The sequence below is a fragment of the Battus philenor genome, unplaced genomic scaffold, assembly GCF_028537555.1.
Source record: "Battus philenor isolate CCGP_79_NKW_IND1 unplaced genomic scaffold, ilBatPhil1.0.hap1 SCAF_26, whole genome shotgun sequence".
Classification (NCBI taxonomy): Eukaryota; Metazoa; Arthropoda; class Insecta; order Lepidoptera; family Papilionidae; genus Battus; species Battus philenor.
This window is the reverse complement of record NW_027181689.1, coordinates 1520671-1544593: the sequence shown is the minus strand read 5'-3', so window position 1 is coordinate 1544593 and position 23923 is coordinate 1520671. Positions and strand designations below refer to the sequence as shown.

The 23923-nt window shown below is 35.1% G+C and overlaps 1 protein-coding gene across 1 annotated transcript in view; it reads right to left on the bottom strand.

The window, feature by feature from the left end:
* Positions 1–481: 481 nt before the first annotated feature.
* NfI (Nuclear factor I) overlaps positions 482–23923 on the bottom strand; it is a 103794-nt gene continuing 80352 nt past the window's right edge. Inside the window, exons 4-14 of the mRNA XM_068768669.1 lie at positions 22705–22888; positions 19438–19509; positions 18185–18280; positions 13889–14050; positions 9770–9874; positions 9013–9131; positions 6201–6309; positions 4778–4956; positions 4041–4156; positions 3105–3193; positions 482–864 (exon numbers count right to left, since the gene is read on the bottom strand). Of these exons, the coding sequence (XP_068624770.1) occupies positions 734–864; positions 3105–3193; positions 4041–4156; positions 4778–4956; positions 6201–6309; positions 9013–9131; positions 9770–9874; positions 13889–14050; positions 18185–18280; positions 19438–19509; positions 22705–22888 (1362 nt within the window). The 3' untranslated portion in view covers positions 482–733. The remainder of the gene's footprint in view (positions 865–3104; positions 3194–4040; positions 4157–4777; positions 4957–6200; positions 6310–9012; positions 9132–9769; positions 9875–13888; positions 14051–18184; positions 18281–19437; positions 19510–22704; positions 22889–23923) is intronic.

The window sequence follows — 23923 nt, the reverse complement described above, 5'->3', positions numbered from 1 at the left end:
CATTCCGCCGCATCGAATGGTGAAACGTAAAAAAAGAAATTTACTTCAACAAGACCGATGTCAGACGCAGCCATGTGGAGATCCATTTTTAAAATTCTTTCGTACCATTTAAAATTCCTACAAAGAAATAACAATTAGAAAAAACCTACTTTATGTTGTTTACATTCGTTGTACAAATATTAGCGATATAATTAGATCATAAGTAATAAGTTTGTTATTACTTTATATACGATGAATGTTATAGAATAAAAGCAAATTAAGTACATTCTCGGACGCTAAAATCATATCACGTTATTTGAGATTTCGGTTAATTTGATTCAAATTCCGAATGTGTTTTCAAATTATATCCAAAATTATTTTCTAAAAAGTGAATGTGAAACAAAAGACGAAACGAGATATCACTTACACTCGATAGAACTGAAATTTGAAATTATTTAAACACTCCGAATGTCAATATAAAATATTTTAAATTGTGCTTGGCTTGTTATTCTTTTTGTTTAAATATTAGTATAACAAAATTAAATTAACGTATATAAAAATTACGGTTACATTCGAATTAAACATGTGAAGTTTAAAGTAATAAAAACATAGGCCGCAAAGAAAGAGCTGCCGTGCGAGAGAAAAAAAGTAGAGCTGGCTATAAATAGGGCGGGTCGACGGCGCGGGGTGCAGTCCGGTGCGCGACGGGCCGCCAGTGCGGCGGCGGCGCGGGCGTCCACCGCGGCGGCGGCCATCACGGCGAGCGCAGCGGCTTGTCCGGCGCCAGCTCCTCGGCCTCCACCTGCGCCTGCGCGTGCGCAACGCCCGACGACGTGTCCATCGCAGCGCCGTCTGCGGTGATCACGTTCGACTGGAAGAACCTCTCTGGAAACAAACACAACTCATAAAATAATCACCACTCGCAGCTGAGAACAAAGATTCGTATTATTTAATATTTCTGAAACCATTGATATATATATATATATATATATATATATATATATATATATATATATATTATATATATAATATATAAATATATATATTATATATATAATATATAAATATATATATTATATATATAATATATAAATATATATATTATATATATAATATATAAATATATATATTATATATAATATATCGGCAATTATTCTTCCAAATGCCTGCGTTCAATAAACAAGAAGAATAAGATACATTATAAGCAAAACTAACACCCCAGCGACAAACAAATGGCATAAGAAAAAAATATATTTATTAATCTTTTAATAATTAAATAGGTTTATCTATATTTTATACGAAGGATATATATATATATATATATATATATATATATATATATATATATATAATTTCAATTAATGTCCAAGACCAGTGGACCTTGTTTGGGTCATTTTTATCTTTTATATACAAGGCCAATTTGACCTCTGTCTCATTAGATGTTAAGCGATGCCCGAGGTCTACGATGCTACATGCTTGCCTAGCAGAAACCTATTCACTCTTATCTTGAAGGCATCTAAGTTATTTATCTGGAAACAATGACGCTGATAGATTCCACTTCTTCGCTGTTCACATGTGGGTGGAAGAAAGGGGATGGGAGAATTATTTGGTGTAATTCTGCTGCACACTTTCCAAAATGCTGTCTACAGAACACAAAAGTGTTCCAAGCTCTGGATCTAAGCGCTTAAAGCATAGTGACATCGCCATCTTGGTTCGTCTCTGTATATAGTCCAAATCTTCGCCTCGGAAGACGGCATATGTAAACCAATTAATCTAATTTCTATAACTGATGGTTTTGATCTTAATTTTCTGGAGATGAGATCATAGCGGATATACATCCAACCAACAAGGTAGACAAACGACTTTAAGTGCATCAGAAGAAGTAGATCGTAGAACAGATGTTCGCTGGGACTATAATGTCCTGGAGTAAAGACCACGAATCAGCTAGCGCAGTATAGGATGTTCAACCATATGCCGACAGACGTGGACGACTTTTTTAATTTTGGGAGACGTTATATGTTGACCTCTTGGACCACATAGCATACAGAACATATGCTCGCTGCCTTAAAGTTCTGGAGTGAAAACCACGGATCAGCTAGTGCAGTATAGGATGTCCAACCATATGTCGATAGACGTTGACGACCTTATTAATTTTGGAAGACGTTATATGTTGACCTCTTGGACCACATAGCATACAGAACAGATGCTCGCTGGCATAAAGTTCTGATGTGAAGACCATGGATCAGCAAGCGCAGTATAGGATGTCCAGCCATATGTCGACAGACATGGACGACCTTATTAATTTTGGGAGACTTATATGTTGACCTCTTGGACCACATAGTATACAGAACAGATGCTCGCTGGCATAAAGTTCTGATGTGAAGACCATGGATCAGCAAGCGCAGTATAGGATGTCCAACCATATGTCGACGGACGTGGAAGACCTTATTAATTTTGGGGTGACGTTATATGTTGACCTATTGGACTCATAGCGGTCAGAACTGATGCTTGCTGGAGCATTAAGTTCTGAAGTCATCATCACAGACCTGCAAGTGTATAGTAGAACTCCATACCTGGAAACCACAGGATGCAAGCTACTTCCAGTGTCTTATAAAATCTAGGGGGCAGGTCTATGTCTACAATTAATATGATGATTTTATCACGAGGATATCTGGTGAAAACAATTTCTTGGATACTGTCATTTTGAGTGAAACCTTGACTCAAGATTAGTTAAGGGTAAGGGTATGTAAGGAAGTAGTTAAGGGTGAGGGTATGATTTTATATTGCCAAGGATTTTGTATTTCAAAAACTAAATACATTCTGATATACTATAACGTATTTATCAGTCATCCTTTGAAATTCAGTCAGGCTTTATTAACATATATAATGTTAGAGTGTGTATTAGGGGGACCGGAAAGTAATGTCGTTGTCGACATATTTAAAAAAAATCGATTGATTTGTTACCGCTCCGGTATTGATTTGTATACTAGGCGGCAAAAGGTTGTTGATAACGAAGGTGAATATATTGTTGATAAGAAATAAAAACTTATTAAAAATGTAGTCGTGTGAATTTAACTTAAGAAAGCGACATTAATTTCCGGTTTCCTGATAGATAAAAAACTTACCATCGTCCAACAAGACTACATGGTCTGGACCACCCGGTGCAGTCATGATATTGAACTCTTCCTCCAGTGTTGGGAATGGGGCATTCCATCTGAAAAATATATATATTTTAACTGCCTGGTAGTTGAACATTTATCATATATCGCTGCCATCACCTTACAAAATTACAATCGCCGTTATCATTTGGTTTATAAATATTTTAAATCTACGAGTTCTAATGCAGCTTGTTAATTTTTTTCAAAATTTTCTTGTCAAAAATGGCGGAGATAGGCAGAATTTTTTTCCTTTAAATAAACTAGGTAATAATACAAGAATAAAAAGATTATAAGATATAAGTAAATATTTTTTCCTATTTGGCATGATGAGAATAGATACAATTGTGTTCTTACAAATATTTTCATTGCCTTATGTAGGGATATAACCAATATTTAGTTTATCGTCTCTTCAGAAAAGTTGCATTTTCACACTAATCATTTTTTTTGGTCGGGGCGGCGATATAAAATAGTGTTATATATGTTACTACTCTCTCTATTTCTCTTTGTCTCCTTCTCCAAAATGAGAAGCTACGCCTAGTGGCTTTGAGACGTAGGATTGTTTCTACTGTGATAACTTCTAAATAGCTTTCTCATTTTTATGTCATTACTATTAAAACAAGATGTAAGTTTAACTATAATAATAAATATACAAAAGCAAATAATATATAATTCTGATGATAGGTACAAAAGTGTGTTTTACCTATTCATTTATAATAGTTTTATATCACTAGATGGCGCTGTTACTAATGTTGCTATACAGAAATCTCGTAAATGTACGCGGGTCGTCAACACCGACCACTTTCTCTCTCTCTTTCTTTCTGTGACTCTCACTATAAGAAGATGGACCCGGCATCCGCAGGTCCATGGAATACTAAGATACGTCGTGTGGAGTAAAGAAGTTACCTGGGAGGCGCACGTGGAGGCGGTCGGGGGGCGTATAGACCGAGACCCCCGGGGGGCGAACCGCCGCCACCACCGGCTAACACAGCTCCACCACCCAGTCCACCGTAACTGAACACCTGCAGATATTTATACAAGTATATATTTGTAAATCAGCGCAAATATACTTTGATTTAAGATAAAACATATATCTGACTGTTGGATATAGGCATACCCCCGTTAAAAGCGGCTTGCATATCTTAATATATATAAATCTCGTGTCACAATGTTTATACTCAATGGACTTCTAAACCACTTAACCGATTATAATAAAATTCGCACACCATGTGCAGTTCGATCTAACTTGAGAGATAGGATAGTTTAAATCTCAAATTATAGTCGCAATTTTAATTTATTGCTAATTATTGTCTGTTATTATTTGACAGTCACAATTATCTGTTAACTCCAAATGATTCTAACAGATGTCGATACCTTTCGACTGGGTTGAGTAAGTAATCAATAGATGGCGCTGCTATGGTAAATCTACGAACGTGTCATATAAGCTACATTTTAACAGCATAATTACCACGTGTTGTTGACGCTATAAAATTAATTAAATTTATTTTGTAGTGAACGAAATACCGTATAATTCAATTATTTCCACTATTTAAATTTTCACAGCAACGCGTGGCCGGGTCAGCTAGTAGCTATATATATTACAGAAGATATCCTATGGTTGAGAATGGTAATATATCTGGTACCTGCTGCGGTTGCGAATGGAAATGGTTGAAGTGGGTTAGAGTTGGGTGGCAGTCGCGGTAGTGCGGTGATCGACGACGGGGCGAAGCACCCGGCGATCGGCCTTCCGGCGACGCGGGCGAGCTTCCCCCCGCACCGACGCCCACGCCCACGCCTGATCCCACTGAACCAGCTTCGCTCGCTGCGAACCAGTAAACAATTGCACAAATATAGTAACAGCTGATAATATATCGACACGTCAACATTGGTATCAAAAAAATGTATATAATTTTGTATTGCGTAACAGGTGGCGCAAAAGTAATGTCATAATGTGAATGTGTCTTAATTTTTACAAATGGCGCCAAACATCACTGTGTTTCGACATACATATATATTAACCATCGCTTAAAGACAGCTAGTTCTTTAAAAAACTATCTTTTCTCTAAAATTTAAGGGACTATCATATTATGACATTTGCGCCACATATTATTTGTGATTATTTTTAATTACTAATTATTCCAATTTTAAGTAACTCGTGAGTAAATATTAAATAAAAGTAACTAAAATATCATCCCGTTCATAGATACCAAAGCCTGTTTTAAATCATTTGTTTAGTATACTTTTGCATTGCTAGATGGCGCTGCCGCCAAACTAGTTTCATTACATAGTGAAGGTAGTACTAAAATATGAATTTCCGAAGTCATTTGTGGTATGTTTTGTTCCAAAAGCAAACTTCTTACTACTGAATATGTGAGATCTATCTTAGACTTACAACTTTAATACAAATGTATGTCCCCTTCTTTGGGAGTATCTCGTTCCTCAATATTAATCTGTAATATGGATTAGGGTTACGAAATATTTTCATAATTATTAATTTATTTATTTTCTCTTCTTCCAATCGTCATATAACTACATACTCTATCTTTTTTTCTTCCTTCTATGCTTCACCACAATACACTTATTTTTTGTTTTCTACTCCAAGGAGTTTTATACATCTATATAATAATATACACCAATACCTCACTTTGCGTCGTGGTTACGTTCCAAAAAAACACGACGCAAATTAAAACGCCGCAAAGTGAATTAAGATTTTTATATCAAACCATGTAAAGATCGAAGATAGATTCCAGGGTTATGAAAATACTAGTTTTTTAAATGAAAATTGAACAAAGTAAACATTTAAAAAACAAAAATAATATAACTCTGCCAATAAATAAATTGTAAAAATATATATAGCAATTAGAAATGAAAGTGTTGCTATCTTTTGGAAAAAAAATTAAAGACTCGAATCCAAAACAGCGCAACCTCGAAAATCTAACGATGTACAGTGAAAATTAGTACTAATTAAGCAGCGACGAAACTTCGAAAAAAAAAACGCAAAATGAAACGACGCAAAGCGAGGTGTTGGTGTATATGATGACCAATGTGTATATATATATCTGGTACCTGTTGATCTGATGATGGCCACGGGTCGGGCCATTGGTGGTAGAGGAGGTGGCGGCAGCATGGAGTTGCTGAAGTAAGCCGGCTTTGGACTCCTCGAAAGGCCGTGTACCTGCGTAAATAAACGCTAAATAAGATTTACATATATAAAAATGACTGTTAGTCTGTATGTCCTTTATAGAATTGTAAACTACGCATTTGATCACGTGATGGTCTTTAACAAATTTGTTTTTCTAAGTTGGTATTACTAATTTTAGACAGATGGCGTTACTGTCATTCCTATGAATTTCATATTTTGGCGTAACAGTTCATACTGATTTGAATTGAAACGTTTTGATTTGGTGGTTTAGTTGGTAGTAAAGCGCAGGATACTGCTAGTAATAAATTAATCTATACAATAATATTGTAAAGATCTTTTGGGAAGGCGTATTCCTTGTAGAGAGCGTCTATAAGCTAACTTAGGATGGATGCCATAATCATGTTGAAGCTGACGCCCTGGACAGGCACCCTTGCCATGGTCGAAAAAAACTAGCTACGCTTTTAACTGGTCTTATTAATCTATGAAAGAGCCTATATCCTGCAGTGGATTTCCTATAGTTCTTCGATTTATTTACTTCAATACTGTTCAATTTCAAGTCAATAAACAAAAAGTCAAGTAAACAAAACCCTAAAACTCCCATTTAGTAATAAACACTTATTTATTTACTTTATTGGAGATAAACAGTAACAAAAGGCAGTAAGAAAGTACAAACTTAGAAGCTTAGAAATATAAAATGGTTACAATTGTTACCTTATAACTATCTCACTGAGAACATATAATGATTTATAGTCAAACAATGAAAAAAACAAATAAAAATATTGCTAAATCGGGATCGGGATCAAAGACTATGGTTTGTTATGGACTTAGAAGGTTAGTAAACATTTAGACTAGATCTGATAAAGTGTATATATAAAAATCTATGTTAAACTTTAAATATGTGTAACAAGTTAACGATTAAAAAAAATTCTGTTAAAAGTTCAAATGTTGAATAAATTGATATTAAATATATCTTTACATCTGTACCACCTGGGGTTGACAAATAACGCCATAAGGTTCTATCCCCTATATGGCGCGAAGTGTAAAAAAAATAAGTTCCTCTATACACATTACAATAATTTTATCGACACACCAGAACTATTGCGTTCATTAAACTATTCGAACTCAAAGATCGATGTCTTAAAATAGTCGTGTCTCCGGGAATAGAAATGGCTTATTTAGAAATCACGTGTGGGAATGTTTAAATGTAACTCTTGTTTATAATTGACAAGAGATGGCGTTAGTTGTACGTCAAATATATACCCGTTCAAAATAGGGTTGTCAAATTCCCTGCGTTCCGCATGATGCAAAAGATTTTGGTCAATTTTTAAAAGTATTTTGAACCTGTATAATTATTTAATTATCTCTAGAGATAATATAGATAGGAAATGACAAATATGTAAACGCGTGATGATTAGAACCAGTCAGTATTGAAGAAAGATTTGTAATAATTAAAATAAAAATTGTAAATGAAGTAGAATGGTTGTATATATTAAACAAGAATCAGTTTTAAAAGTGTGCAAACTGCTTTATATTCTAATATAGACTGCACTCAGACAGAGGGAGGTTAAAAATAGTAGAATAAGTGTTTTTTTTTTTTTAAATTATGTATAGTTATATAAAATATTATTTGGAATTTAACAATTGGAGCTATTTGAACGATAACCGGGATCCTATTGTAAAATTTCGTAATGTAAGCGTATAAAATGCCCAAAAAAGATTTGTTAACTCAATGAACTTAAATCTTAGGTAAATATTTATTTGCTTCTAATATTAATGTATATTTAAAGAAACTAGATTCTTTAATAATTCTATTTAAATTGTGGCGCGTTTATTTAATGTCGGTAAAGCAGTGTCTGTTTAACCTTGACACTTCATAGATGGCGCTGTTAGTAATGATGTTATGATGGCTTCCATTGCGATAGCCGGTCGGTAAAGCAGTCGGTATTTGAGATATCAAAGTGATAATTTATAATATTCCAAAATAAACTATTAAAAGGTATCGACAATTTAAATAATAACTTTAAATGCCGTTTTCCTGTTTTCAGATCAACGCATTATTGTTTTTATTTCTAAGCATATACCTATATGGTTGAGAGAAATTGTCTTATATGTATAAACATAAATATAATAGGATCAGATAAAAATGCCGTGGCTTCCCATATAAGTATAAGAAGCAATTAAAATTAAAACGTAAAAGTAAGATAGTTTGACAGAATAATGTAAGAAAAACACTAATTTAAAAATTATAAATAAAACAAAAATCTAAAAAAATATTACCCCAATACAATAGGTTTCAGATATTGATTAAAAAAAGAAGAAGTGCGTTAATTATGATTCAACTTTATATATGTTTATTATAAGACACGAGTCACAACTAAAATAATTATTTAACTAAAGTTAAAAATGAGCAATGGTAGCAGTATATGACTTAGACTTGCTTTAGTAAGTCGAGGGTTCGATTTGGATACAATCTCATTTAAATCACACTTTGTTCAATAATTATAAAGGATTGTCACAAGAAATAGTCAAGTTTCAACATGTACATGAAACCCGCTTTCCAATTATGGCGATTATAGTATATCCCCCATGGATATCTTACAGCCTGAACTATGACCTAAAGTTATATCTGTGCGATAGATAAATAAAACAGAAGAGAATAAGTTAAAGAATATAGAAGAATGGAAAACAGAAGAATTAGAATTGTGCAGAAATAAGAGTTTGGAAAGGGATATATACCTGTATCTGTTGTACATCTGAAGGCGGCTCCTGGCATACGAAAGTCACGAAATCGCCCAACGAGTCCTGTGGAGCACCTTCATACTTCCCACTGGAATGCTGACTCGACAGCTCTGATGCTGCAAGCGATTAAACCAGATTTCAATAGAGCATAACCTTTGATGTTTATTTGTGCTTTAGAAAGCTGCCAATCGTCTTTGACTTACTCCAGTTCCTTATGCTATTGAAAATTCATGAAGGAATATTCAGCAGTGTAGGTAGATATCCAGCTGCGTTAGCTGGTTAAGCCAAATTGGATCAACTGTCATCATCATTTCAACCGAAAACCTCCCCTTTTTCCAATAGGACCGGTCAGAACAGCGTCTCCCAACTCCTTTCTGTGTCATGCCCTATTTAAGTCTATCTAAAAGACATACCTTCCTATGTAATATACATAATATTTATATCAAAACGAAAGAGTTAAAAGGTTGTAGAGTCCATTTGTCAATTGCCCACAAATCAATTTGCTGACTTGTAGGCCGTGGACACTACGTTGGGAAACGCTGGGCTAGAAGCTACGTATGCGGCAAACAATGCGAATTACACAACTGCCAGCGTTAAATCACTCAACACGTGTTTCACCCCTCCACGGGGCATCTTCAGGAGTTATGTTACACCGATTAGTGCCAAACACAAAGTCAAGTTTTTTTTTCCTACTTAGGATGGACTTCCGCGAGGTAACGCCTGATTCCATTAAATATCTAACAGATCTACTCACAAGTGGGATGAGTATCTGTGGGTGGTGGTGCATGCTGGTAGAAGATGGTATTGGAAGGCACCAATGGAGACTGCGCACTCAGACCCGCTGAGCTATGTGGGATGCCTGAAAATATACAAAAACACATTACAAACCTTCCAACTTAGAGAAGGAGATCATTCAAGTAAATTCAGATGGAAAGCGTTCGAGTTCGAAACATCTTCTAGTATAATATACAGCAATGGTTGAAGAAGATCTATGATGAATATGTTGCTGATGAAGACACATGAGTTTGAGATGAAATCATTTATGATGGACCTAATAAAAGCAAAGCTGGAGGCTAGCCTGAGCGATTGCAAGATTCGTCAATGTGTCAAATAGGGCAACGACAGCATTGATATTGGCGGACAACCTTAGGATGGTAATACACTGGATCGAAAACATTGGCAGGGCGGAATTAAGACTTTTTTTTTTGTTTTTTTTTTTTTCACTTTTTTAATGCCAATCGATAGATCTAGTAAAGATTAATCGAAGTTATTTTATATAATTTTTAGTAAACCTGGTGGTTTAGGCAAAAAAATTGTTTATGTTTTTATTTGTATGAAACGGAACCAAAAGAAGTAAGTTACTGCTAAGTTATAAACGATCCTTTGTAACCTTATATAAGTTATACCCTGGATACTACACGAATACATGTTTGCCTACAGGGGAATATAATTAAATCGAAAAAATATAAATAATGTTAATTTTCATATTTTAATTTTTTTGGAGTGACTGTATTCACACATTATAATAAATTAATAAACATTAATAATGACTTTATAAATTAAAAACAAAAAAACTAAAGTTAATCTAATAATAGGTTGTCAAATATCTCCCTTCCGCCTTTTTGTCTTTTGAATTTCGCGGCTATGTACAAAGCGCTACAGAGCTCGTATCTGGCAATACTATACATAATTTGAAAGGTCTTGACATAACCTACAAAACGACGCTATGCATGATTAGTTTTGATATTGCGTTCAACAGTTATAGACGTGTAAACATGGAGTTCACTAACGCCGAAATTCGCGCTATTTTAAAGTTTTCCTTCGTTAAAGGCAAATCCGCTAGAGAAACGTTCCGTGAGATTAATGGTGTTTTGGGGGATGGTACTCTATCACTTCGAACCGCGGAGGAATGGTTTCGACGATTCAGAGCCGGCGAAAACGACACCATGGATAAGCCAGCCGGCAGAAGACCTGTGACGACAAATACCGATTAAATCATGGACTACATCGAGTTAGACCGGCATGTGGCATCTCGTGACATCGCCCAGGAGATGGGAGTTAGTCACCAAACCATTTTAAACCATCTGCAGAAGGCTGGATACAAAAAAAAAGCTTGATGTTTGGGTGCCGCATGATTTGACGCAAAAAAACCTTCTGGACCGAATCAACGCCTGTGATATGCTGCTGAAACGGAACGAACTCGACCCATTCTTGAAGCGGATGGTGACTGGCGACGAAAAATGGATCACATACGACAATATCAAGCGAAAACGGTCGTGGTCGAAGGCCGGTGAATCGTCCCAAACAGTGGCCAAGCAGGGATTGACGGCCAGGAAGGTTTTGCTGTGTGTTTGGTGGAATTGGAAGGGAATCATCCACTATGAGCTGCTCCCATATGGCCAGACGCTTAATTCTACCATCTACTGCGAACAACTGGACCGCTTGAAGCAGGCGATCGACCAGAAGCGTCCAGAATTGGCCAACAGGAAGGGTGTAGTGTTCCACCAGGACAACGCCAGACCACACACTTCGTTGATGACTCGTCAGAAGCTACGGGAGCTCGGATGGGAGGTTTTATCACATCCACCATATAGCCCGGACATAGCGCCAAGTGATTACCACCTTTTCCTGTCCATGGCGAACGCCCTTGGTGGTGTAAAGTTGAACTCAAAAGAGGTTTGTGAAAAGTGGCTGTCCGAGTTCTTCGCAAATAAGGAGGGGGGCTTCTACGAGGGAGGTATTATGAAGTTGCCGTCTAGATGGAAACAGATTATCGAACAAAACGGCGCATATTTGAACTAAATCCGATCACTGTAACACTTTTTATAAAGCATTGAATAAAGAGCAAAAAAGCGGAAGGGAGATATTTGACAACCTGTTATATAAAATTCTCGTGTCACTATGAACGTGATTGAACTCCTCCGAAACGGCTCGACCGATTTTCGTGAATCATAGCGCGCATATCGGCCAGGGCGGAGAATCGGACATCTATTTATCATCACCCTAAATGTTAAGGGTGGTCCACCCCTGAATTTCTTTTTCCTTTTTAGAAAAAAAAATTGTTTTTTTTTTATGATACAGCATATAAAAATACATACGTCCTTAAATTTTCACCCCTCTACGATCGACCCTTATTTTTTATTTGTTAATTAAAACCTTTAATTTTTTTATGATTAATATGTATTAATATTAATATGTACTTGCCATTCTAAGGAAACACGTAATTACAAATAAAGCTTTACTAGGTCTACCGATTGTTATTAAAAAAAAGTAAAAAAAGAGAAAAAGTCCTGAGTCTGCCCTAAAAAAGTCCAAAGTTCGAAGAAGGAAGAGAAACCTTCCTCAACTTCTGCAGAAAGGTAATAAAAGATTTAAGAACAAACAAAAGAAACAAATTAGATTCAAATTAAAAAAATTGCAACTGTGATAAAATAAAAGAACTGTTATACATAAACATAGAGAAAAGTTAAAATAAAAAATCTGAGTTATTGCAAATTGTAAACAGACCTAACTGTAGTGATTGAGGATGGATGAAAGGTAATTAGAATGGAAAATATAAATAGATCGAAATGTGGAATGAAAGAGTAGCAAGATAGATATTGTGACGAATGAAAGAAGAGAATGTAAATAAAAAATATAGAAAATTAAAAATAATAAAAATAAAATCCCTATCCCCAACCAGATACGGATGAAAGGAGAGGTAACAAGATATAAAAGTATGGAGTAGGATTTCGGCTATGAACGCAAAACGCAATGCTTTCCTAACTATAAACACATTAAATTTTAATCACGATTCAGAATATAATAGAAGTCATGTTCGAGTATCGAATGTGGACTATATAAGGACATGGATACATGACATGCGATAATATATACAGACCATTTGTAGATGCGATGCGATGCGAATATTAATGTTTCATATCATTCGGCTTTAGTTATTATTTATGAGTCATTGGCTTTTGTTAGCTGAATTATTGATGTATTTATTAATATGCTATTAAAAGCGATACTAAATTTATAATTTTAAGACTTTTAGAAATAAAAATGGATCAGCTCGATGTATTCGGATTTTTTTCGAAAAAATTTGGAAAAAAATATATTTCTTGTCATATAAAATAATTGAAAAATCACATGTCTGTAAAGTTAGCTGTAAAATTTTGATATAACTCAACATTAAAAACAGGAGTGTTAATAGGCAATTGAATAAAGTATACCGTAGACCTTATCTAATATATAAAATTCTCGTGTCACGGTGTTCGAACTTGAACTACTCCTAAACGGCTTGACCGACTTTTACCAAATTTTACATGCGTATTCAGTAGATCTGAGAATCGGCTACTATCTATTTTTCATACCCCTAAGTGATAAGGGTGGTCCACTCCTAAATTATTTTTTTAATTTTTTAGACAATTTTTTTGGTTTTTATTTTATTATGATACAGCACACAAAAATACATACAACCTTAAATTTTCACCCCTCTACGATCAACCCTTATTTTTTTTGTTTATTAAAACCCTATTTTTTTTGCAAAACAACGTTTGCGGGAACAGCTAGTATATATATATATATGTAATGATTTTAGAAAAGATAGTTTTATTTTTCTTAAATAGCAACACTACTCGACCCCGTCACTGTTTTGTGACAACTTCCGGTAAAAGGATTGAGAGTGGTGGGGATGAAACAGCGTCTTGATTATTGAGTCGGGAGCTCGGTCACTCGTTCGATAACCATCGAAGTGATAAGTTGTCTTGTGGAGACTATGCTAGTTGACCTATAAGAGTATTGAAAGTGGAATAAAAATATTTACTGCGCTGTGAATTGGAGTTTGATATATGTATTAAGAAAGTGTTTGTTGGATTTTGAGAGTACTTACTGAAACATTGTCCGACAAGCATTGTGGATGGGGTGGCCCTCTCAGCCGGCGGCTCGAAGGGCGGCGGCGCCGGGCTGTTGTACCCGCAGTAGTACCCTGACTCCAGCTTGATGCCGCCAGACCCGCTCGGTGACTCCGACCCCGTCTCTTGGAGTATGGAAGCTGCAAGTTCCGTATCAATTGGCAAAACTACCTTTCAAATACTACGTTTTATATGAAAGGTTAAAGAGTTTCATGCTCTACCAGATTTAAGACATTTCATCATTGCACACAAAAAATATGTACAATGGCAGACGCCTCATGGCTAAAGGGAAATAATCGAGGCATGTGATCAAACTATTATAAAATAGAACATACCATACTAATGATACAATAACAATACATATATACCACGTATAAATATTTATATACAATACATAAACAATATATACATATACTTCGTGTAGATAAATATAGTGTAGGTTTTGCTAATTTTCGTTTGAAACTGTAACGGCTTTTTGATATTCTGACTTCCAAAGACAGCTTATTCCATAGAAGTATAGATTTCACAAAAAAAAAGAAGAGTAAAGAAAGTCAGTACGGTGATGAGGAAAATGAAGGAGACGATATATTCATCCACTGCAAGGCCATGAGCTGCCCGCGTGGTCTTCCAACCAAACTATACTGGTCCACTTAAATATTATAAATGATTTGATGATAAAGAAGAAATAAAAATCATATGATTTAATTACACTTCTAACACAAATAGCATATTCTTTATATATGATATAAAATTATTTAATATACATATATGTTAAAGTATATTTCGCTATGATAGGAATACCCGCTTTGTATCCATTTTTAAAACTACCTACATATCGTATCGTTTCTGATATCTTTATTAGACACCGTTTAAGTGGGTATGTAGAGTATTAAGAGAATATGCTTGATTGAAGTCACGTCCAACAGTGGGAAAAACGAAGCGGGAAGAAAGTGGATAACAGAATATTTTTGATATCTAATAGATTCAGGCGTTACCTTGCGGAAGTCCTAAGGAAATCCTAAGTAAGAAAAGGACTAATATATAGCTACTTCCGCTATGCAGCAGTAGTCGTGCACCACTATTTTTCGTAGAATATTTTTGACATGGGAGGTAATGTAATTTTGAGAGAAAGATATAATAGTGGTAATGATCTTATGATTATACATTATTATGCAAAATTGCACTATTGCGTTTTGCTTTGCGTGCGTTTTTATTTGTAATATGTTAAGGCTTTAGAATTTAGGTTTAATATAAATATAGATACTGCTATGGTATATTTCTCTACGATAATAAATCAGAATTGATGAGGTACATAAACTAAAATTACTATCATAACTCAACTTATAAGTTGAAATAGCATTAGGCCACATAGTGTCTAGGAATGTTCTGGAGCACTAGCTTGTATAGTCTGTGATCTAAAAATTGGAATAGAGAAAGAAAGAGATCGGCAACATCACCTCTCTAAGGAGCGACAAAGTAAGTCGTCTTGAATTTCTCAGATGCAGTAAGATAATGATGGAGGCGATAGGAATAAATAAGGTCGAGTGAGAACTAAAAATCTAGTCAGAACAGTAAGTAGGTAGTAAGTAGAATAATATAAATGTGTAAAAGAGGGTTCCCGGCTATAAATGGCGACAAAAGGCGCACGAAATACGACTGACAAATCGTCACATAGGTAGTGTGGGACAGAGATAGTGCTCTACGAAGCCGAAATTAGTCATTTGTCTCTTTCCAAAACTCGATATGCTATATATATCGCCGAATACCGTACTAATTGTTTAAATTGAATAATAAAATGATATACAAAGTAGAATAAAGAAAAGTAAATATTGTAACTGCGATACTGTGAAAATTCTGAAGTATAAAGTGAGATATAGATGGAAGAAAAGAATGAAAGATTACAGAAGAAGTCGTGACTCATGTAAGAGGAGAATTAAACATAAGAAATAACTGAAAAATGAAATCCCTATTATGTGGACCATAAAAAAGATCAGCGTTCGACTTCTGGCGTGTCGTGACTGTCTAAGGAGGTCCAAGTCCAGTACTGGACATTCACCGCACAGATGATAATGGTGATGGTATATACATATAATATACTACAATAAATATGAAATATACTACAAGCAATACGATATCAACTAAAAAGCAATCGCGTAAGCAGGATAATTACTGATATAAGAATTTGCACAGATGATCTAAAACTAACTTTGGAAGATCGTATGGTTAGGATGGAAAGGTACTAAAGTAGCAATGGGGGTAAAAAAGGAGAAGTGGAGGTAAAAAAGGAGAAATGGAGGTAAAAAAGGAGCAGTGGAGGTAAAAAAAGAGCAATAGAGGCAAAAAAGTAGCAATGGAGATACAAAAGAGGCAATGGAGGTAAAAAGGAGCAATAGACGTAACAAAGGTGCAATGGAGGTAAAAAAGGTACAATAGAGGTAAAAAATTAGCAATGGAGATACAAAAAGGAGCGATGGAGGTAAAAAAGGAGCAATGGAGGTAAATAAGGAGCAATAGAGGTAAATAAGGAGCAATAGAGGTAAAAAAGGAGCAATGGAGATAAAAAAGTAGTAATAGAGGTAAAAAAGGAGTAATGAAGGTAAAAAAGGAGCAATAGAAGTACAAAAGGAGCAATGAAATACAAAAGGAGCAATAGAGGTAAAAAAGCAATGAGAATAGACAGTCCTGGAAATGTCATCGAATCTTGGAAATTTCTAAAAGACCTTTATATTATCACTGGATAGGTCAGCTATTTCTTTTTATAAGGAAGAGCAGCAATGGAGAGAGCTATATTTGGAACTTCTCTCAGAGATCATATCAAAAATGAGAAGCTCCGCAGAAGAACCAGGATGACTCTTTAGAAATATTTAAATTGTTAAACATAGCTAAGGTTAGCGTGATAAATATCATAAAATATAATTTTTTATTATTTGAATGCTAAAAGGCGACTAGCTTCTGGCAGTATAAAATCTGAAGTGGCAGATAATAAATAGTAATGCTCGTCTAAAGTGGCAGTGAGCGGGGCACCAGCTAGTAACTACTAGCCGGTAGACAGTGTGGGCAGGCCTGCCACTAGGCAGGTCGATGAAATAGTCAAGGTTGCAGGAAGTCCTTAGATATGGGCAGCGAAAAACCTATCATTGTGGCGATCTTTAAGGAAGGCTTATGCCTTGAAGTGGGCATTTATTGGTTGATTTGACGATGGTGAAGATAAGGAGTTACTGAGGGAGCATTGTGTAAGTGTGATGATAATTGGTTTAGAAGGACCAGTGGATAGAATACTGAAGGTGGAGTGTGACCAGAAGACTTGGTGAAGTGTGGCCAGAAGACTTGGTGTAGTGTGATCAGAAGACTTGGTGTAGTGTGATCAGAAGACTTGGTGTAGTGTGATCAGAAGACTTGGTGTAGTGTGACAAGAAGACTTAGTGTAGTGCGACCAGAAGACATGGTGTAGTGTGACAAGAAGACTTAGTGTAGTGTGATCAGAAGACTTGGTGTAGTGTGACAAGAAGACTTAGTGTAGTGCGACCAGAAGACATGGTGTAGTGTGACAAGAAGACTTAGTGTAGTGTGACCAGAAGACTTGGTGTAGTGTGACAAGAAGACTTAGTGTAATGTGACCAGAAGACTTGGTGTAGTGTGATCAGAAGACTTAGTGTAGTGTGACCAGAAGACTTGGTGTAGTGTCCATAAGACTTGGTGTAGTGTGACAAAAAGACTTAGTGTAGTGTGACCAGAAGATTTGGTGTTGTGTGTCCATACGACTTGGTGTGCTATGAGAAGATAGGTAATATATCAATTGATGCAATACCGTGAAACGTCTTTGATCGTATTATCTATTTATTTGTGTATAAAATAAATGTCATATTTATAGGCATTATTTTTAACAACACAAAAATGGTAATCCTTTTGTATGCAACAATAATACAGGACAAAATGTAATGTCTGTGTTTTATGTAATAAATTTAGGGATTTTTTTTAACAAAAAATTAAAATAGATTTTTGTTGTGAATATTGTGAATGTGATGATTTAAATAAAAACCGTTAGGATTTGAATTCTTAGATCACGGTGGGTTTGGAACTGTGGTAGAAGTGTGACCTTATAGTGAAACATAATTTGATTCTAGTACATATTTTTATTTTTTATTTTATTATAATGAAAGGATGTTTTGAGATATTTACGGCTTATAAAGGTTAATAAAGCGTTATGGGTATTTAGGTAGGGGTGTAACCATGCGAGCATTGTAAGCGTGCACCGTTAACAAGTTCAGACATACCTTTACTCAACTTCCATAGTTCCTTCGAGGAGAAGACCCCGGTGGCTAGAATAATGTCGTTGCAAATGACACCGTTGTATGGATTGTGGGAATATCCTGCAATCCAGCACTTAAATGTTACCTCGACGATAAAAAACGGGAACTCGTCTCGATAAAAAAACTATGGAGGTGGTCACAACAGCCATAGACACCAATACTACCTTGTTATAATATCACAAAATATATTTATTTAATTATAACAAGTCAATATCGGTTTAATATTAATACGTATGCAAACATCAAATAGTTCCAATTTCAAATTGATCAGCTAATTTTTAATAGCATTTCAATTTGAAAATGAAACGCGGTAACTACGAAACATCGAGATTTTTAACCGAAAAAAAATTAGATTCTATTATTAAATTATTCATGGCGGGAATCTACCGAGTTATCGTGTGGATATCTAAAGAGATGATACTAATAATGTTCGTATATATGAAGATTGTATCATCTCTTGTACTATATTAAATAACAAATATTGAATTTTAATAATTCGTAATTTGATTTATATATTCCACAAAAATCTTTATTTACTTTGATAATTCATTAATCATTTTATTTCTAAAATTTACAAACAATAAATCTACAACTAGTCGAATCAAAAAACATCGATTTTTAATAATTCTACAAAAATATTGATAGAAACACACAAAGCCAATAGATACAATACAAATATTAGACGAAATACAACTTATTATAATTTTAATACACTTTTGTCGATGCTCTCATTAAAAATTTGCTTAAAAAATAAATAAGAATTAAAGATTGATAGAGAAGTGGATGTTAACAAGAGCATCGGCAGAAGATAGAAGAAGAATGAAAGAGAAGGAACACCGACTACAGATGCTAATTCGAGTAACTCTGATCTTCAACAACAAAAGCATGACAGGTGAGGGCAAACCAATGCAGGGAATACACATGTCTTAGGTTCCAAACGATGCAGGGTCCAGTCAATTAAAATAAATAAATATAAAAAAAACAATCTATGGTGAATAACACAACGTCTTTTTGTGCAAACTCCAATCAATGTTTCCGTTGCATTATGATTACGAAAGGTTTTAAATTGAATTTTAAAAAAAATTACAAACAACGACAAGATGTTTAGATGACATTTTAATATAATATGTCGTAGATGTTAAAATTATATTTCGTAATCATTAGCAGCGACGGAAACGACACGATCACGACACGACACGTCGGACGTGGTGTGTTACCTTTACTTTTAACATCGTGTTCATTCTCTTTGTCTCTAGGAGGGTGGGGCGACAGTGAACCGCTTAGTATATCTGAAATCACACCGCCATAACTGTACTATCCGGTCGCGTACCAGAATATATATTTGTGTCTACATATAGTATATATGTTTGGTATGTCCCCCTGTTAGTAGACCGACGACATAGTTAAATTGGACCTTGCAGTAGGCTTCTAAAGGCTTTAATGAAGAAGGTGAATTGATTATAGATATAAAATCTTTAAACAAGATCAATGTATCTTTATAAATACTTTCACCCATCACATATAACATGAATATGTTAGTTTATTACTTCTGATAGTACAAAGTTTATGAAGACAGATGATAAACAATAATTAATTTTAAAATGTAATAATTCTAATTTTGAAATTTTTAGTTCTTTTTTTTAATATATCATCATTAATTTATTTAATGTTTCTGAAATCATTAGTTATTATATAGCGTGTATCATACTTTGTTTTTCAGCAAATGAACGATACATTCGCTTTTCAAAATTTTACACCTGTAATCAAATACACTGTATATTAAATATACCAAATGTTCATCATTACCCATTTATTACCTTTACACCTACAATATATCATACTGTATATTAATAATAGCTGACATTCAAAGTAAGAAAGGGAGTAATATATAGCTACTTCCGCTATGCAGCAGTAGTCGTGCAATGAAGTCCACCGCCCGCTAGCCCGCTGATAAATGCGCGTGCGGCAAACAATGCGAATTAAACAACTACCATCTTTGGTTCACTCTACACGTGTTTCACCCCGCCACGGGGCATTCTCAGGAGTAATGTTACACCGAAAGTGTCATACACACTTCACACTTCATTGCACGACTACTGCTGCATAGCGGAAGTAGCTATATATTAGTCCCTTTTTTACTTAGGATGGACTTCGGCAAAGTAACGCCTAAATTTATTAGATATTCGAAGTTTCGGCCTATAGACACCCACTGCAAGATATAGGCCTGTATTAAAGATATCTATGGGGGATGTACTATAATCGCCACGTTTAGCAGGCGGGTTGGCGATCACAGTGTGGTATAATGGTACACAGAGGACGCTGCTGCACATCCTCTAGAAACTTGTTTGTGGGCAGTGACAATCCTGTATAATTAACATACTAAGTGTGATATATATCATACAATATTGTGTCCTGAGAATCGAATCTGCGACATACGATCGCAAATCTCATTCCTCTACCGCTGTTATATATATGATTACTATATAAAAATACAAAGGGAGCTAGCGTCGATACGAGTAAAATATAGATACAATGTAATATATATTTACTGATAATTATTTAACTTTTGTATGAAAATACGTGTATATAAATTTATTCCAAAAATTACATTTTATATATCCAGTCAATTTTGTTGGATAGAATACAACTAGGGTATTATTAAATATGAAACAATTGAATTGTTAATATTTGTAAATAATTTTTTTTTATAGATATATTATGGATTCAGTTGAGATGAGGAAGATTTAGCGTGCAGAACGAATGGCCGATGGAGTCTTATGTTTCTAGAAGGTCAAGGAAGACAAGAAAACTTTGGTTATTTCTAAGGAACATATGTCCTAGGTATGATCTATCATCTCTATTAATGCTTATGTAGCTGCAACTCCTGACTTCACAAATTACTGCTACTATTGCATCTGAAGATATTGATGCTGCTATCCCAGAGCCTTTTACAGCTTCATCTGTATTGAGATCATGGAATGAAAAGATCCGTGGGCTTATATTACTGTTGAACGATAACCTTTACATGAAGGTAGTTCACTCTACCCGTGTAAAGGTGTTTAGTGTATGCGGTTTGGGACGGCAGCCTGGACCACAAGGGAATCTAAGGGAGGATCCGAATCCTCTCGCAGATCGCCCACGCTATTAGCGATTAGGAGGGAGCCATCCCAATCCGCAATAACAATCGTGTGGTATGGCGTGTAGTGTTTTGTTCGATTGTGATGAAAGTGTGTGCGATGTTTCGCAGATGCAGTGGTTGATATTGTGGAAGTAGCGCTTGCAGCGTTGTGTGATGTAGTGCCTGGGTTATAGAAACCCTATGATGGGAGCGACTAGGATATCTTTGGGACGCATGTTCATGATCTGGAGATAGTAGCAGATATCAAGAAGTTTCAACGTATGTCTGAAAGCCATGAAGAATTCTTGGATGTGCCATCGTAGCCATTGGGGTCAAGAGGTTCTATCGCGTACAAAACTAGGAGAGTTCGTATTGAAATATACAGTTAAATATACCTTTTTTTTATCGCACATCTTCCGTCACTTTCACACAAACGACACGTATGATTGGTTTAAAAGTAAGGATTGTGATTGGTCGGTATAAATAAAGTTAGTTCTATGATTTGTGAAAGTATTTTTAAGGTTTAGTACACCCGGCATATAAAATTCTAGTTTCTTAGATATTTATGTTTAACTCCAAAAGACAGTCTCCTAAATCTATATTTCCCAAAGGACGTACTATGGCATAATGACAATGTTATAACTCGGTGAAATATCCTTGTTAATGTTTATCTAAATACGGCATTAGCTAAAAACGTTATTTCTGCGATTAGAGCGCAAACTATTAACAGTTTCTAATAGAACGCATATTCCGATAGAATACAAATAGCAATAGAACGTATATTGCAATAGAATGCATTTTCCAATAAAACGCATATTCCAATAGAACGTAAATTTTAATAAAACTTTTTATTGCAATATCATGCATATGCTAATGGAAAGTATATTTCAGTAGAACGGATTTTCCAATAGAAGGCGTATTGCAATAGAATGCATTTTCCAATAAAACGCATATTCCAATAAAACCTATTATTTCAATAAAACGCATATGCCAATGGAATGTAAATTTATATAGAACGCATTTTCCAATAGAACGCATATTGCATTAAACCGCATTTTCCAATAGAACGCATTTTCGGAGTTTAGGTAAGCGTAAGAACGTCTTGTAAGATAGAGACGATATCTCTTCTCTTATGCCGTCTGTTTGCATATAAATCAGATTTTTAATTACCTTTACAACGCGGTAACTCAAAAATAAATTTCGTTTGGAAATTAACGGTATTCTTCAAAGTGTTTATTACAAATGGAGGGTAGTTGAACATTGGTGGTATAATGAAGGTGACGCTACCTCCCTTGAAAAGTTCAAAGGATAGTGGGTAGGGAACAATAGCAGAGCGATAGACCTGGATGACCGTCGGCCCCATTACCATAGCTGTTGATGAAGTTCGCCAAATAAAGGTCCAGCTCTCGAACGGAGACGTTGATGTGGTAAGGGTTGACACAGAGGCCTGGCTGCGTGCACTCCGGATGCTTCTCCAGGCGCTCGCCGTCTGTACTCTCCAGCGGTATCGCCTTGAACAGTATCACCATCACCAGATCTAACCTCCACACCTGGAAACAACGTTAGCGTTATTTTTTTATACATACAAGGCAACATAGAGTACCGGAGTGTGGATTCCTTATTAAAACTCAGATATTAGGAATCTACTTTATTTTTAGAAAACACAAATTATACATAAAATATAAATTAGCATTGACACGTAAAACGAACTGACTTAGGAAAAGTCTTGTCAAAAACGAAAGAGGCCAGGCGCCCACTTTATGCCCCCCCCCCCCAGACCGAGGCTACGGTCGAAAGTAGTCCTGAAGATGGTAAGGAAAACGTATATGACCTTCGAGCTGAGCAAACCAAGCCGCTGGTTCTTCAGGCCAAAATGGGAGCACGCGCATGCTAACTGGCAAATAGCTTCTCTACCAGCCGTTTGTCGTGTATTTGGCCGTTATTATTGTTGTTTTACATGCCTAATTTGTATCACGTCGGGGTCACCAATGTAGATTCCTTATTAAAACTCAGATATAAGGAATCTACTTTATTTTAAGGGAACACAAATTATACATAAAACATAAATTAGCATTGACATGTAAAACGAACTGATTTAACAAAAGCCATGTCAAAAACGAAAGAGGCCAGGCGCCCACAAAATGTACCTAAACTTGAATTCTTCCTTTAACAGTCTTAGCTACTAAAGCAACTTAATATTAAGTTATATATACCAGTGCTTATTCATTACAATCTAGGTCTATTTTATTGTTACAATGCATTACATTCTAACATGGATTATTTATTTTATCTTCAGTTTTTTTTTCAGTGCTTAGTCATAAGTCTAGGTCTGTTTTATTGTTACAATGTATTACTTTTTTACTTAGATTATTTATTTTATCTTCAATTTTTTTCATTTAGTATTTTATTTAAATTTGTTTTGTTTATTTTAATATTTATTCACATTTAAATTATTATTGATTATTATTATTTCATATCAGCGAACCGTTTTAACCTAAGTTTTTATTTTTTTTCAAACATATTTTCTACGACCTCCTGTAAAAACTGAGGAAGGGTGTTCTGATTTCTGCAGACTTTACATTACC